At 40.6% G+C, this 17,555-nt stretch overlaps 1 protein-coding gene across 6 annotated transcripts in view; it reads right to left on the bottom strand.

The window, feature by feature from the left end:
* KALRN (kalirin RhoGEF kinase) overlaps nt 1-17,555 on the bottom strand; it is a 465,987-nt gene that overhangs the window by 205,653 nt on the left and 242,779 nt on the right. For all 6 annotated transcript variants that reach the window (XM_030952836.1, XM_030952840.1, XM_030952837.1 and 3 more), the window contains exon 11: nt 7,037-7,159. In XM_030952836.1, the coding sequence (XP_030808696.1) occupies nt 7,037-7,159 (123 nt within the window). The remainder of the gene's footprint in view (nt 1-7,036; nt 7,160-17,555) is intronic.

Here is a 17,555-nt window from a genome sequence, read left to right as displayed (position 1 = left end):
CAATAGATCATGGAGTACCACTGGCTACCAGTTCAATTCCATTGTTTCCACAAGATTTGCCAGGCTGCTGCTACCGGAGTCTCCATGGGACTGAGATCCACAGTGTGCTCTGAAGAGTCCTTCCTTCACACCTCCTCAGGGAAAACACGTCTCACATGCCCTGCTTCTGACCTAGATCTGGCAGTCCAGCCTCCACAGCCTCACATCTGACCCAGGCAATCTGCCCAACCCCTCCCAGCCCTCCTGGCTCCTGGCCCAGGCTGTGCAGACCCATTTCAGTATCTCTGCTCTTGCACGGCAGATGGACCCGAGTCACCCAGAGGCTTCATGCTCAGAGTGGTACCACGGCTCCCATGATAAACTATCCAGCCCCTGGGGATGCTGTTAGAAGCTTTTGGATCCAGCAGGGCTAGGTAACCTGCACAGACAGCCCATGTATTGGCAGTTCCACGGATCTCTGCTGTCTGTGCCTGCCAGATGCAGCCTGATGCCAGCCAGGAGGAGAAACCAAGAGTTCTGGAGATCCTACACCATGGTACAAATGCCTGTGTAATCTGCTGCCAGTGGGCATTTTTTCCTCTTTGTATAGAAATGAATACATTTACATAAATTAAGTGAACAGGAAAATGCAGATTATAGCTTCAGAACTTGCTAATGGCCATGTAAAGGATGATGAAAATAAGAGTAGGACTGATTTTTTGTTGCCTGTCTCATGCTTTTGTTATTTTAAAAAAGATTTGGTATTACTGAAAGTACAGTTATTATTGCCAATTTTGAGCATATTTCTCAACAGGTTTAATTGTCTGCCTCTCCCTGTTTTGGCTTAATATTTCATCCTTCATAGGATTTTAGTCACTCAACCCAAAAGGAAAAACCCAGTATGCCCAGCAGGCTACTCCTTTCAACAACCACATAGGTTATAAAATTGTAAAAAATGAAACAAAATAAAAATTAAAAACCCACCCTAGGACAATGCTTCCTAAGTGCTCATTATCAACATGGACTCTTAATTTATTCCTAGCTGTTTTACATCAGTACTGAACTTCATGCCAAACTTTAGAACAACGACATCCAACAGAGCTGGAATTTGTATGGGAAAACACTAGGTTTTTATCCTGAAGGCCAAACAAGTAGCTGTTTGCAATTCAGTTTTGGCCTGACTATTCCATCACCACACATAGTTTTAAAGCAGTTTAAGTAAAACTATGTGGGACTGAGAGGTCACAGAATACTATTTTTACCTGCAAAATTTCTTACTGGATCCTCTGGATATTTCACATGACAAACAATGTAACTGTATTTTTTCAACATATTTGCATCTAAAACTCTGTTTATCTGCAAGTGCTTTTCAAAAACTCTGAAGTGCCAGTATTTTAGGAACAGCACAGTGGAGGAAGGGAATACTCTAGAAAGGAATATTGGAGAACAAATTGCTTGTTAGATGAAGAACATCATCAGAGCTTTGATTTCTTATAGCTGATTCAGGCCTTTGGCTTTCAAGGTCTCTGCCAAAAGCCTTCACTTGTAGAAAATACATTTACCTCCCTGAGATGAATAAAAGGAAGAACTGAATCTTAAAGGAACTGTGCATGTACACAAAGGTTAACTTTGATGGTACAAAGCCAGTGTTCAGATGTTTAATCATCATCTTCCAAAGCTGTCTTGGAGGAAGGCAAGCCCAGACACCCAAGAACAGGGACACTGAATGGCTTCCCAAATGCCAGAGTGCAAAGTCCAGCATTTTTCTCACATTTTGTCTGGCTGTTCTTCTTTGCAATAATTCAAGAAGAGTCTGCAGCACTGCATTTATGCCTTAGCAAAATGGATCCCATAAATTTTCAAAGTTGGGAATAGAGGATCCAGACTTGTACCTACCTCAAATCTGTTCTAGACACAAGGCCTGAACCAAGAGCCACTGCTCTGGACAAAGCCCATGAACTCTGATGGCCACGCTCAGCCTCAAGTCAACCTTCTTACTGTGCTTGATAAAAAGGGACAAGCCCACATATTTTGAGCCAAGGCTGTTCAGAACATGTGCTTTGTTGTGATATTTCACCTTGTAAACATCAGTGCCTTTGGATTACCATGAAAAACACAGCAACTATTGCATGCACACACACACACAGAGGTACTAAATGCAGACCCACTTGTAGCTGTGAGCTTATTGTGGTCCAAGAGCCTTGAGAACGGCTCCAAAGATCTGAGAGCAGCTTATCCCATAAACACAGATGACAAGCATCACCTTGACTTAAACCATGCACCACCCAGCTTCGCATTAAAAAAAATAAAATATTAGGGGGGTTGTTTTTCTGGGTGACCTTGAACATCGTGGGTTTTGGCAGGGGTGGGAGAACACCATGGGACAGGGAGTGAGCCAGCTTCCACTTCTGTTTCGTTTCACTGCGAGACAATGTTTGGTTAGTTTGGATGAGAAACACCGGCTCTGTTTGCCATTAGGGCTCCAGGCTCTCCAGCGCATTGCGAGTGCCATCTGCAGGTGGAAATCCGCACTGGCTCCCGGCCGAAACGGAGATAAACCGGAGCCACAGGAAATCCCAACTGCACGTCTGAGGGAAAAGCTCCTAAAGGCAGAGAGGCTACAGAAATGCTCCTTTCAGACTATTCACAAAACCACTCAGACCTGTGGCAGCAGAACGCCAGGGATTATCAGAGCAGCTTCCCATGATGTTTCCTAATTCTGAGCAGCACAAAGGCAGCAAGGCTCTCTGTGAGCAGGGGAGGATGCTCAGAAGGCCACCTGAACCTCTGATTGCCGGGACTGCCAGAAGAGAGGAAAAGGATACTGAGAACAGGGGAAGCACTTCCAAGACGTGCAGTTCAGCTAGACAGTGCTGAAGTGCTGGGAGACTTTTCCAGCTGGAAGGCATGCTGTTCTCAGGATAAATGCACTGAATAAGGAAAAGTTACAGAGCCTAAAAGGAAATTATCTTTTGATTTGCAGCCATAACTGGCTGGACTACAGTTATCTGATTTGCAAAAAGTCATTCCAGCCAAGCAAGGAGGCCATCACTGGAACACTGTAGCTACACCCAGAGCGATATTCCTTCGGTGATGTCTTGATAATGCCTGGCTACAAAACGTCAGTGCACGGCAGGCACTGTGCTGTGCCCAGGTTGGCACTTTCACAGAGGCAGCCTGCAAACGGTACCAGCACCGACTGAGAAACAGTTGCAGGTATGCACAAGATAACAACCTTCCTCCCAGGAGCTCAGGCTTTTTCATCCAAATTCAAACATTTGCCATCTGTGCATTCCATGTAGTATAAATACAGTCAGAAAAATTGCCAGAGCTTTGTCTAAACAGCAGTTATGAGAGAAAGAGACCCCCAATTACATTTCCTATTGCCTGCACCACAGTGCTGTAAAATCACTGACATTTTCTGAGCACAGCTGTATGCAGGAATGTGATCTATTTGGGCCATGCCTGATTGAATCATTACATCCAGATTTATCAATCTGCAGTTTCTAATCAGACATAGAGGGAGCATGTTCCACCTCTCAATCTAGTGCCATGGCAGGTCAGTCAATCACAGCATTTCTCAGCACAGCAATGCCAGACACAAGACTCTGGTTTACACACAGTAAGGCAAAACTAGGAATGTTTTACCCCCTGTTAAAAATGCCAAGAAGACCCCTGAAAATTGCTTCTAGTCTGACCTTTGCAAATGCCCTCCTGAAACAGCAAGAGATAAGAACAAATATGTCAGAGCCAAAGTAAGCGGATTTTTGAGAATAAATTTTTACTGTATGGCAGGCTAAGCACTTTTATCAGAGAACTGCCAATAGGAAATACTATTGCTTATATTGTCAAGCTCACCAGGTATGTCAGGAGAACACTTCATATATATATATATATTTTGTTTTTTTTAAGAAAAACAATCATAACCATTTTTATTACTATTAAAGCTAGTAATGAACATCCTGATGAGGGGAATAGGCAAACTCAACAGCTTTTTTAGGGTGGTGGCATATCTGCTTTATTACATGGTTATATTGGGAGAAAGTCCTGCCAGTTATTCACCCCAGCTATGGAAAAGATGTTTGCTAGCTTGAGAAAAATAACAAATATTTAAACTTAGAATTCATTTCCAACCAACTGTAAAGTGTTAAGTATCAAGAAGGGAGTTAGGAAGAATAAAAATTGGTCATAATTGAAATAGAGAGGAGATTTATTCCCAGCTGTAAAATCAACCCCACTAGAAGCTTCTGCAAGAGAACTCCAGGTGTGATAAATTTATGGACTCTCCTCTTACCCTCACTATTACTCTGTCCGAAGCAAAGAGTATTGTATTCTCAAGTGCTTGAGCTCAGATAAAGCCTGACATTCCTTTCACTTCCCCTCACTGTGTGTCCCCATGTTCATTTGCCAGCACCACATTCCTGTGTCACACTGCAGACAGGCCTCATAAATTAGCAATGATATTCTCATGTGAATGCACCAGAGCAAAGTGTTCCTGTCAAAGCTGTTGGGAAGGGACCAGGTTCAACTTGTGTCAATTATTTGTAATTAGGATGCACCATAAACTTCATGTTCACAACAGTCCAGGCAGAGCAATGAGCTGCTCAGTGATTCTACCCATCAGCTGTAAATGAGTCTGATTCAGAGGAACCCAAGAGGGTCTATAACCTCAGAAATGACACTTTTTTCTTTCCTTCCTTCCTTTGAAACACAGACCTTCACTTGAACACATGTGGTCACCCAGTGAACAAGATTCATTTGCTCTGAATTTGGCCTTGGGAAGTGAAAGGAAATGTGTCTGAAATTATGCTCAGAGAGATGTGCTGAAGTGGTAGAGAAGGAGGCCTAACAGGGAGGTTAGAAAAGTCTTCAGCAAAGTCATTATATTCTGACTCACCCTAGCACCTACAGGTGCCAACTGCACACTGTAAGGTTCCTCAGCCCTGATGAGGGGATGGATCTCCAAATTCCATCAGCCCATGGAGCAAGCCTTAATGAGCTGCTGCTGTTTCCATGTGCAGACAGTTACATGGCTTGCTCTCACCTCTACTGTCAGGGCTCTGTTATTTTTCTGTCTCTTCTCACCTGTTCTTAATTTGTTTCCTACATGTCTAGTTAAGAAGTACTCAGAGAGGAGGTAGAAAAACATATTATGATCCAGAAAATGTGAGATGTAATGGGAATTATGAAGGAATATTATAATGTATCAGAGGAAGGGGATTTAGAAAATATTAATGACACAAAGGACATGAAATCACCTTGTTTCAGCTCCTGTATATTACATGATCCTAATTTTCATTTGCTAGCCCAGTAACAGCTGACTTGAGCACTCATTCTGGAAAGAACCCTAATATTGATTTTAGGATGAAAACTAACACTAACTTGTGCTTTTGGATGAGGCCTTGCAGAACCATGCTTTGCAACCTCCAGCCTAAAATTAATTTTAATAAATTTGCAGAAATTTAAGTTTTTAGAAATTCAAGCCTATTACCAGAAATCCTAATTGCACAGGTGGTTCCATGAAATTTTAGAAACCCACCAATGCAGAACTGCTGCTTTCAGGCTGTGAGATTTGTGAAAGGTATGTAAGGATTTCCCATGACACCTGAATGGTAACACTGAAATTCATTAGCAAGCCACGCAATGGGGTGTTCAATCAAGAGCTGAACACCTAATGAAAAGAAGGATGTTGGTAATTTAAATTTCCAACAACATAGATAGGAAAAGATTTTCAAGGGATTGGTGAATAAGAATAATATTAGTAGAATTAAATATGTTGAACATGGTTAAGACGTGCATAGGAGAAAACATGACAACATTCTACAGATATTTCAGGATTGTTAATTCATCCCATTTCCTGGGATTTATCCCCTTAAGGGAGATAAATAAGACTACAGGGATATAAACAAGGGAATAATAATAATAATAATAATAATAAAGAAAGAAAGAGATTGAGAGAAATATAAATGCAATATGAGGCAGAGGAGAAAGAAAAATCTCCTCAGTAGCTGCCATCAGGCAGTGAAATATTTTCCCTGAGGAAACAGTGAAAGAGGTATGTCCCTGTTACTGGAAATATCTTAAAATAAACTAGGCCAGCACATGGAAAATGTTTTGCAGAAAACCAAAACTAAAGTCTAGTAAATTTTTATCTTATGCCACATTGAAACTTTTGAGCAATAACCTGCCCAGTGTGTATCAGGGGGATAAAGCATCTTATACATTCTGCTTTACATGGATCAATCAGGAATTTTTCCAAAATACCCAAAGGAGGAGTACCTTTACAGATTATCAGTTACAGATAGTAGATGTTTCAAATCTACCCCAAAATGGTGTAACATGATCTGACAGTCAGAGCTGAGACTGGGTAATTTCTGACCATGGATACTTGGGGGGGGGAATCTACTGAATCCATGGAAGAACTTACAAGAGATCCTCTTTCTTTTAAATTATATAAATAAGGACAGGATGTATGTTTAATCATCTACTATGATTTCACTGTGAGGAATAGTTGTAAGCTTCATACCAAGTTCCTCGAAAAATCTTGCTTACAGTGTTCTATGAGTTAAATTACAATAATAATTTCTACCTGTAATGATTGCCTCAGTCCAAACCAAAAAATCCCTGCCACATAATGCACCGAAGGATGGGAAGGGTACTTGTCCTTAATACAAACTCTGGTGTTTCCCCTGCTTCCTGACAGCGGCTCCCACCTTATGCTCAAGGCCCTCAGTCTCCACCTAGGAGTTAGGATTGATTTTTCCACCACTCTCATTCATAACCATTCTCCTCTATGTCCCAACAGAAAGTGCTACTTTTCTGTAAGCTGTTTGTGATTTCTCATGGCCTTTCATTGACCCAGTGTGATGGTTTTCTGATTGTAAGTCCTGCAGTGTGCATGCTGACTTCCAGACCTTGGAGACAGGACCCTGGGCAGCTCCAAACCATTGAAGAGAGCAGCAGAAGTGTGTATCACCAAAACAGTGATAGCTTTTCTGAACATGCAAAAGGAGCAACAAAAATCAAGCCAGCAGAAGTGTCTGGTTCAGACTCTTACCTGTGCTACCTCTTCAAAATCATCATGTCTTTTCTGCAGTGCTCGTGCTCTGTGCAGAGACTTCCCCACTCCTGTGTGTTTGCTCAGAAAGGCTTCCCCGTGATTTTCAATCCAGTCCAGCACCTGCCAGAAAAGAAGAACATCCAGTTACCTCTCCTGCCTCAGCAGCACAGAGAAACCCTGTGAGGGTGAGGATGGAAGAGCTGCAGAGGAATGCCTTGTGCTTGCTATGGGTGAACACAAGCAGCTCTGTCAAAATCCATTCTAACTGGAGAGAAGATAAATGCTCATGGATGCTACTGTTAAATTAGGTTTATTGAATTGTTGTTATTCAATTTATTTTGAAGTCTAGCTTAGTTATTGGAGCCTGGCAGATATTAAATATTTACTTTCACATAGATGACTTTTTGGGAAAGGGAATCAGAAATCCGGAATCTTTTACCAGAAGTACCCTCCTCTGATGAGCTCCTGTAAACTGCAAGACAGCAACAGCTGATTTCACATCTCAGTTTGAAACTCATTCCTGAGTTGTCCCAGGAAATTGGCAAAAGACCAGATGTTGTTATGAGGCTCTGATAACCTGATAGGCCTAATTAACAAAAGAATCCTCAGCATTTACTAAGACGCTAATAAAGATAATATATTTTCCTGTATATAATGCACTTGGATCTAATAAGCTCACAATAATCTGCAAGCATAGAGAAATATCACATTTTTGTTTCCATCATAAAAGACAAGAAATCTGGCACTTTAAAAAGCTGAGATATGGAATAACAGAGTGAATAAAGTAACAGCATAAATAAAAATCTGTGTGGACACAAAGCACTTTATCTGCCATGCAAACAATGAGAAATATTAAGCAGTCAGTCTGTGGCAGATGCAGGAAGAACTCTGAAAGGTCCCAGTCAAAGCTGAAATCACCAGCACTTGGAAACATCTATGTGTCAGCATATTTGGAGAAACTCTCCCTTACCCTGAAGAAAGGAAAAGTCTTTAGTACTAGAATAACTGTGTAATAATTCAAGATAAACATTTAACATTTTAATTGAGAGCAAGGACTGTGTAATTTACTGCCAAAAATTAACATCCTGAGATACAGGTAGACATTAAAGTTACAGTGACTTAGTTGAAACAATTCAATTATCCCTTAAAAACTTAAGAAGCTTGAAGATGCCATTAAAACTGCAGTTAGGAGTGTTTTCTAAATTAAATCTTCAGATTTTCTAATTGTGTTTTATTGCCAAGCTGTATTTTATTCTAGCTAGGAACGGACTGTAACTCATGAGTCTTTTGGAATGAAAAGAACTATTCTGTTCTGTTAAAAGCTGTTTCTGTTCACCGGGGTAACTATAATATGTTAATATCTCCTTTTTTAAAATTATTTTTATTTCACTAGTTTAAGATCAACACTGATGGAAACATTATTTTCTATTACAATGTGCATGTCCTGTCTCCTTATCTCCTCGAGGGCACAATTACACACCCAACAAAATAAGCAGCAAACCCAGGTCATGGAGAAAATGAAATAAAACTCAGTAGAGCTACAGCAGGATGACTGTGCCAGCTATTACAGTCATTATATAGCTGGATAAGCACAAGATTCAAAATGCTACCTGGAGGAAGAAAAGCCCTAACTGTCCCTGTAGAATGATCTGTGTAACTGTTAAAATAATAATAGTGGCAATTCAGATGGGTTTCATCTGAGCAGAGCATTGGGAAGGAGGTATTTGCAGAGAGCCACTTCCAGAGCCCTTTCCACACTCCTTTTTGCTGAGGATCAAACTCCTACCTACAGCACTATTAAACTGGCAAAGCAAATCCTGCCCAGGCAAGATCAGGGAAAAACACACTTGAGAGTCCACTGGCAGGGAATGCTGATAGTTTGTATGGGATACCCTAGGAAAACATGGGAAGAAAGAGATAGAAGAATGGTTTGAGAGGGAAAAGGTTGAAGAAGCAATCAGGCAATAGCTTAGCAAAGTTTGGGGATGATAATTGCACTTCCTCTAGGCTAATTTGTATGATGGGAATATGGCAAGATGATTACATTAGTGAAGTTAAGGTCAAGCCTTTTAAAAACTTTTTAAAAGTTAATTTAATTTTTAAATAATAAAATAAAATCAACAGGGCTCTATTTTAAAAGGGAAAACAGACATTTCAAGGCAGCACTTTGAAAATGAAGTCTCTTTCTGTAGGTATCTTTCCTAATCAGAAAATGTGAAAATTAAGAAACATCTCATAACTTTATCCAATTTAAATCAAAATCTCCTTGGGAACCAATTCTTTCCCAGCAAATCCTCTTGATCTGCACCCATTTTACATGAACACAAAATGTCAAAGGAATAGTAAATCCATTACTTTAAGGAACTATATCTGCCCTTGAAGTTAGTTGAAAAACTTCTGGATTTTCACATCTTTTAAACTATATTTCTTTTAGCAGAAATGAATGAAGATGAAATAAGGATGACTTTGGTAAGAATCAAAGTTTCATTAAAGTTGGAAAAGAACTTGAAGATCATTGACTCCAACCCAGCACTGCCAAGCCCTCCACTAAACCAGGTCCCTAAGATTCTGCATGTCTTTTGAATACCTCCAGGGATGGTGACTCCACACTTTCCCAGGCTGAACACTGAGGGATGCCCAAACTCAGCAGTCACTGACCCCTGCCCTGTGCAACAGGAAGAGATGAGAAGGGTGAGCTGGTGGCTCTGACACAGCGTGCAGTACCAGCAGTGACAGAGCACCCCAACTTCTGCATTTGGCCCAGACCATGTCCAACAGCTCCACTGCTCCTGAGTGAGCGACCCACTGAAGTGCCTTGGCCAAGGGAATCATTAATCTTTGTTATCCTGAGACCCACTGTTGTTGCCATAGTGACTCTTAAAACGAGGTTATTCTGAAAACTGAAAATAAATTATACCATTTTACACTTCAAGTAGTTCAGAGTCAGATCTTGATCGCAAATCAGTACAAACCTGCTATAACTCAAAGGGGTTAGTTTAACTCTTTGGTAATAGAGTTGTAATAAATTCCAGAGCAATTCCACCTAATTTATTCAGCTTTAAATGAAGCCCCATTTCAAATAGGTGCATAAGCATTGACTAACTTTAAACACATGGACAAAGCCTCTAAAATTGTGTTATGAAAAGATGCCAGGCAGTATCAAGCTGACACTATGAGCACTTTCTTGCTTGCTCTTGAGGCACTATGGGCTAACTAAATTCTGGTGAGATACTAGGAATTCATAAGATGCTTCAAAATTCACAAGAATGAAAGCTTATCTTTACTTTCCTGTAGCTGCTGTTATGAATACTCAGTAGATCGAAGGCCCTGCCTGTCTGAAACTCCTATTCCAGAAGCTCTGCCTTTGCTAAGCCTCCCCTTCGTAACCAAGAAATGCATTTCAAAGGCTCATATTTCAGATCATACTTTACATCCAAAGCTTATTACAAATGTTTTGTTCCACTGCTCAGCAACAAAATCCAATCTTTTCTGTCAAAGCCCTTCAAAATTGTACAAACCTAGTTAGTAATACTTACTGGATGTACCAGATTTTGCAAATACAAGAAAGAATCTCTTGATACTTCATTTTCTTCTACCAGAACTAGAAGCTATGCATCATATATGCATTTATGAGCCACACAGCTCAAAAAAATATGTGCTCTCAGGTCACCAACAAACCACTCCTTTGTTGGGAGAAAAAAGCACCTTTAAGAGATACTTGGCACATTTGCCAGGGAGACTGCTGACTGTGAGGAGAGGCAGCAGCCAGTGTGGGATTGTGTCCTAGGGTGATGTTATGATGCCTGTATCCCCACTCATATGTTCTGTTTCTGCGGGATATTATGTCCTGTGCCTTTAAGACTGTATCCATTGGAATTCCATCTAGTGGATAATGCCGTTCTGTGCAGGATGGCATGGCCAGCCCAACCCCTGGCCTGCTACCAGGCCCTCCAGGAGAACTTGGTGTCAGCAACAGCACCAGGGAAGGCAGAACAAACACTGAGAATCAGAAGAAAAACAAAATGAAAAATCCCCCCTAACTCACAACAACTCAAGGAGACTTAAGAAATACTAATCCTCTGTAATGAATAAAATGCGCACACAGTCTGATTTAAATCAGTTTCTTTTTGTGTTCCAAATCATTGCTGAAAATAGATTCCTTTTCCCTATTATCCCTGGCCCTGTCACAGCAGGGTAATGTCAAGTAAAGGTCTAGCTGAGAAAATACACTGAAATACAAAGGAACTTATCCTCTGGCTTTTCCTGCTATTATTAATAGTTTATAATAGAACCCAAAACAAAACTCAAAACTCAGCCATTCTCATCTGTGGTTTCTGTTTCCTAATAAAAACTGCCTTTTTCACTTCTTCATTATAAATTTATGTTGGTGGCACAATAAAATATTGTTACGAAACCTTTTAAAGATGGGGATCACACCTCATGTTTAAACCAGAAACATCAACTTTGGCTTCCACAAAATGATTTTTATTTCCAGAGGCATCTATATCTGACTCCAAAACTCAGATCTTGTTCCCACCAAAAGCCACAGTGAAATTTCAACTGCCTTCAGCAAACATGGATCAAAGACCCCACATGTGTCAAGTTAAGAGGCAGGAACTAATTGTGCATCCAGCAGGATCTGAGCCTCTGGACACACATGTCAACCCCATGTTCTATTTTCCATGTAGCGATGTGTGAACATGTGAACAGTGCACAGGTTGAAGCAGTCCCCATGGCCAGGCACAGCCCTGCTGATGCAGAGCTCTGAGAGGGAACAGGGCATTTCCCTGCTCATTGCCTTTGGTCAAATATGTCAAATCATGAAAGAGTTTCAAGAAAAAAGTAGAAAGCAACAAGGATTTCATATCAAAAGTAGACTGGAATTGGAGTGATTTGGTTCAATGCCCAGCGTGGCAGTTGAGCAAATGACTCAACGTCCCTGCCTCCATTCACTTTTCTAAAATGACATTAATCACATTTGCAGTTGAAAAAAGCAAGACTGACAGAGAAAGTGGAAAGCTGCCTTCCGCTTTAAGTTTTTGCAGCCTCTATGTGGTTCCAAATTTGGTTGGGGATTCTAGGAACCTTTTCCACTAAAGGAACACACTGAAATATTATAAATAATAAGCAGTGTGGTGGCAGCTGTACAAAAGGGAACAGGCAATCCATTGAAAGGCAGGACTTTAAAATCAGGTGCAAGCTGCTCCAAAACCACTCAGGTACAAATGACTAATTGCTGAATGTATACCTATAAATCCTGAAATACCATAGCTTGATCTGCCCATGCAGCAATGACTTATTCATCTTCAGAAAATAATATAGCCAGCCTACCAAGTTCTTCTGTATTTAATTCAGCTCAGACCCTAAGTAATACGAGTCACTAATTTCAAACTGTCTTAAGACATGGTGTAGCCCACTATCACCAGACTAGCAATCTGAGGTTTCAGAGGGATTTTTTGGGGTTTTTGTTTGTTTTAAGGTGGAATTGAGTGAACAGAGCTACACTCATTACCACGGTCTGAAGACTGCACAAGAAGGATGAACTTTGATACTTCTTCAATCCTTTCTCAAGAAAGAGCTCTCTTAAAACACTACAACAGACAACGTTCCCTGAAGTCAGTTAAAAATTTTTGACCACCATTTTGCCTTTCCTTTTCAGCACAACTTTTCCATGTTGTATGTGTGGACTCAACTGTGCCTGGGTCTCTTTGAAAAGCCAGAGAACTAATACAGCTGCTATTAAGTAGGAGTTTTTAATCATTCCCTGCTTTTGCTCTCTAATTGTAGCTATTCCAAATACCACGACATAATTAAAGAGGTCTTTTGAAAAGAAAAAACATACAGTCCCATTTACCCTTGGAGGGAAGAACAGCCTTACAGACCTATCAGTATTTTGCTGCATATTGCAACTAAATTAATGAGGAGAATTAAATGCAGAGCCAATTAAAACATTTTTTTTAAAAATTTCCTTTATTCCCTTGTCTAAATTCAACCAAAAAAAGAAGTCCCTATGAAGTCAGATTGTAGATGTTTTTATGTGCTTCCTGGACATTATGTGAAAGTTTCACCTCTGCACAATTTTTCATTTGAACAACAAAAATCTAACCTTTGTAGTTTAAAGCCCCACTAGTTTGTCAAAACAGAACACCCATGTTCTGTTCTTTGTAGTGGAGGTGGCCTCACAAAGCACAGCTGACACTGCTGGACACATCTGAGAAAACCATACAGCTACTGAGACATGTGAGTCCAGAGGAGTGTCAGCAAGTCCTAGATATGCAAAAATACGTGCATATAGTCTTATTCACACTTCTCACTGCTTCTAGCACCCACAGATATCCTACAAGCCCATCTGGACACAGGTCTGTAGGAGTTTATCCAGAGAAGACAGTCTCTGCAGCAGGATCCTTGCTCATCAACAGCTTCTGCAGTGGAAAACACTACAGAATAACAACTCCCCCTTCTTAGAAGTTTCTGTTGCAAAAATATGCAAACTGGTTATGAAAGGGCTGCAGACTTAACAGGATGACTAAGTGAAGGCATCCTAAATATCTCCCATAGCAATGGACTGCACATCAACAAGATGTTCACAACTTCTTTAGCAGAGGCTCAGAAGTTCATGGGGACTTGCTGCAGCATTTCTCTGTCATTCCCCACCCATCTCCAAGAACTTTCACATTACTGTAGACCTACAGACCTGGGCAATAGTCACAATTACTCATCTGAGAATTACAATCTGATTATCTCAGATATGCCACCCTCCATGGGCAGCACAGCTGCTCCACTGATGAGATGGTGAGGGACACACTGCTCCCACAGAGGTGCTCCAGCTGAACTCCTTACCTTTCCACAGGCTCATATGGCAAAAATAACCTTGTGTCTGCTTTCCATAGATGGCTCCTATGTACTTGTACAGTTCTTCACATCTACAAAAGTATCATGATGGTTTGAAACTGATAGAATTTTGGAGAAGAGTGAGAATACAATGTGTTCTGGTCCCATCCACCTTCTTGTAAAGAAAACAATTGGTCCCAGCTCTAGTAATTAGCAAAATGTAGGATTTAGCTATGTCTCTCTTGGAAACAGCACATTCAGTTCTGGGCTCTGGCAGAGCTGGCTGGGTGTAGGCTGGGCACTTTGAGAGCAAGACTCGTCCCTTTCCTCTGGGCATGGCCTGAGGGCACACAGCCCCAGCCTGCTCCCTCACTAAATGCCATCATCTGGGATGTGAGCTCTCCAAAAGGGAGTGGGAATATACACCACATGCCTCTCTGACCCTGAGAAGGAACTTCTTTCAACTTAACATTGCTTTCCTTTGGTAAAGTTCACATTCATCAAATGTACCCACTTATCTTTCATTTTCTCGATTAAATATTTTACTTCATAAAATTTGGCAACTGCCTCTCTAAAAACATTCCAAGTAAGAGAACAATAGACAGACAAATGAAGAACTAATGTTTCTTCCTTAATGCCTGGATTGTTACTAATGTTCCCAGGTTATTGTTTTTTAAGGAACTCAAGAAAAGGAAAAACATATCTTCAAGTTAAAAACCTTGTTGTATTCTTTAAATGCTGAACTTCTTTTAGACAAAATTTCAAAGCTGAGTGTAGGTGGAGAAGCTATAAATAACCACATTTGTGCATGTTCCTTCTGCACAAGACACAGAAAATGTGCTCTGCCTCAGCATAGAAAGATGCTGCTGTGCTCTGCATGAAGCTTCTTCAGGCTGACAGGTAAATTATTTCTTTTGCAGTTATGCTGCTGGGTTCCTATTTGTGAGTCTTTTCTGCAGCTCTAAGGAATCATACCCGGCACTTGGCTGCAGGGTAATGAATTGGCACTACAATTAATCAAGTCTGTCAGACGATGACCAATGGTAATGTTCAGAAATTCAGAAATATTTTCTTACTTAGGGCATATAGACACTTTTAGTTGTTGCTGTCCATAGCACGAGTTAGAATGGTGATTTTGCTCCTTCTGAGACTAAGACATTTTTCCCCAGGTCTCCCTTTCTTGTTCCATATTTGTCCTTTCACATCATTTTTCCAGAAGCAGCTGCTGGCTCAGACATGGCTGTGGCCAGCTCTAGTCTAGGTCTGGCTCCCCCCATCTGGGCAGTTTGCTTGGACATAATCAGTTTCCTGAGAGAATGTCACAGCTCTCTCACAGCTCAAGAGGGTGGGAAGAACATTGTCCAGGCAGAGTAAGCATTGAAGCAAAGGCAACCTGAAAAGCTCTTGATTTTTTGCTCAAGGAAATCTCTTTTTCTTCTGTTTCCACCACTTTAGCTTAAGCTTCAAAGTTCCCAGGAAGAGAAACACCTGAGCATGCCCAATGTCTGGCCCAGTTTCTTCCTCATGTGCACATACATAAGGGATTTCTACAGCCCTTTAGAACCAACAGATAAAACAATATCCTAATTATAAGAAATATCTTTAACAATGCTCAGACTCTGCTGTGACCACATGCACTTGAAGTTTTATTAATTCCTCAAATAATTATTATTATTCAGACTTATGAAAACCCTTTTCAGCAAGAAACAACCTTGAGCTGTTCAGAGAAAAGAGGAAACATTTAAATGATTCCAGGAGTGACACTCATGAGAAGAATGAAGAGCAGAGGTGTTTGGGGACTTTCCTTGAGCACCTTTTTAAAGAAAAGCTCAAAACCAAAATTTTCTGTGAAAAACTTCCTTTCTTATTTTTCTTCTAGTTTGATGGCTACAGCATCCCCTCATCCTGAACTTCCTTCTTTTGTTGTTCCCTAACACCTTGTGGACATTGAAAATCTGAGGAGGTAAGCCAGCAGGAACCATATTCACAATACATTTGGATTGTTTAAGGTTACTTTTTGTTGGAGGAACAGGGAAAATAATAATAATAAAAAAGTTTCATTTTGTGGTTTCCCTCCCCCCCACAACTTTCCCTCCTTATTTGGGAAGGGAACCATCTGAAGGTCAGAATGTTTTATATGTTGCTGAAGCCAAAAATAAAAGTAATTTTCTCCATCCCTCAATACACATTCCATCTAAAAAAATACAAAAGGCAGGAGAAAAAACCAAGTCAAGAGCTTTCAAAACAAAGGGAGTGGAAAAGTGAAAGACCAATGGATAGACCTGAAATGTGTTTGGTTTGCATATTTTCACATTTGAAAGACATTTTTGTTGAAGGGAACCACAGTGTAACATAAAAGAAGTTTATAGCTGTAAAAGTATACAGGAGTTGGAGCCAAGCAGCTCTGTCTAAATGTGCCTGAAGGGTTACCCCAGCCTAGGCAATAGCTTCCAGAGCTACAATCCAGGTTACAGCTTCTAAAAACAAGCAAGAAGCTTTGTCTAAGAGTTCCCTGTGAGGAATATGAAACAAAAGAAGTTGCCTAAAAGTCTCCTGTGACATAAAACTCTGCATTTATTTCAAATAGTGCACGACCTCTCTTCCATGAAAAGAAACACCAGAACTCTTCAGTCAAGCTGGTTTGGTAAGGCAGCTAGCAGAACCAGGCCCAGCCCACAGGAGATGCTACCAGAGCAAGGAGCTGCTGCCCAGCACACCTGCCAGGGAAGGAAGTTTGTGGCATGGAGCAAGGCAGAGCTGTGAGGATGAGCAGCAATAACAGGAATGACTGGAATGGAGAGGAGCACTGGGCAGACACAGGTCATGGTACCAGAGCAGCTCAGCCTGAGTTGGCTCTTGCTACCCAGCAAGACAAATAATCCCAAACCAGAAGTGTAATTCACTACAGAGGGGGAAAGTAACCAGCTGGCTGAGCAGCTGCTCCATGGAGGAAAATACAGGGAAAAGTGTTAGAGTTACACATTAGCAAGTAGCTTTCATTATGCTCTTTGTTGTCTGGCAAGGTTTTTTTCTCACATCAATGAAATACCTTTTGTTGGCCATCAGTCAAAAGCAATATGAAAGAGAATTGATCACTCTGAGTGACAGGACCATGAAAAAGCTGGGAGGCCATGTGAGAAGATAATTGAAAGGAAAGATCAAGGGAAACAAACGGAGTAGAAAAGAATGACTATTTTGGACTCCTAAACCAGTGCCTAAAATAGCATATTTATTTCTTAGCATAACATACCTTTATTTAATTTTTAGATAGTCCCAATAAATCCTATAAGATTTTTCCATAAGGGGTAAAACTGGAGTAGCAATGACTTTGTTGGTTTAGAGCAGGGATCAGACATCCTGACATGAAAAGTTCTAGTCATGAAGCTTGAAGTAACCTTTGGCAGGTTGCTCAACATCAACCTTTTAGAAAACCCATAATCCTGAAATTAAATAAACCTTAATAAGCAAGAAACACTACTATTATTGTTACTTCTTAAAGTTACAGGGCAGAAAGTTTTCTGGCATTCCAGTTTACATCTACTCAAAGACCTTATTCTTCTCCATGTCCTTATGACAATTACTCATTCTAGCAATTGCTTTCAAAAAATATACATATAGCTGGAGAAAACTCTATTTTATTTCTCTTTCTTCACCACTGCAACCCTTCTATTTTTGTAGGGCTAAT

The sequence above is a fragment of the Camarhynchus parvulus genome, chromosome 7 (assembly GCF_901933205.1).
Source record: "Camarhynchus parvulus chromosome 7, STF_HiC, whole genome shotgun sequence".
NCBI classification, from domain to species: Eukaryota; Metazoa; Chordata; class Aves; order Passeriformes; family Thraupidae; genus Camarhynchus; species Camarhynchus parvulus.
Note: the sequence above shows the minus strand (reverse complement) of the source record. Positions and strands in the feature narration are given on the sequence as shown.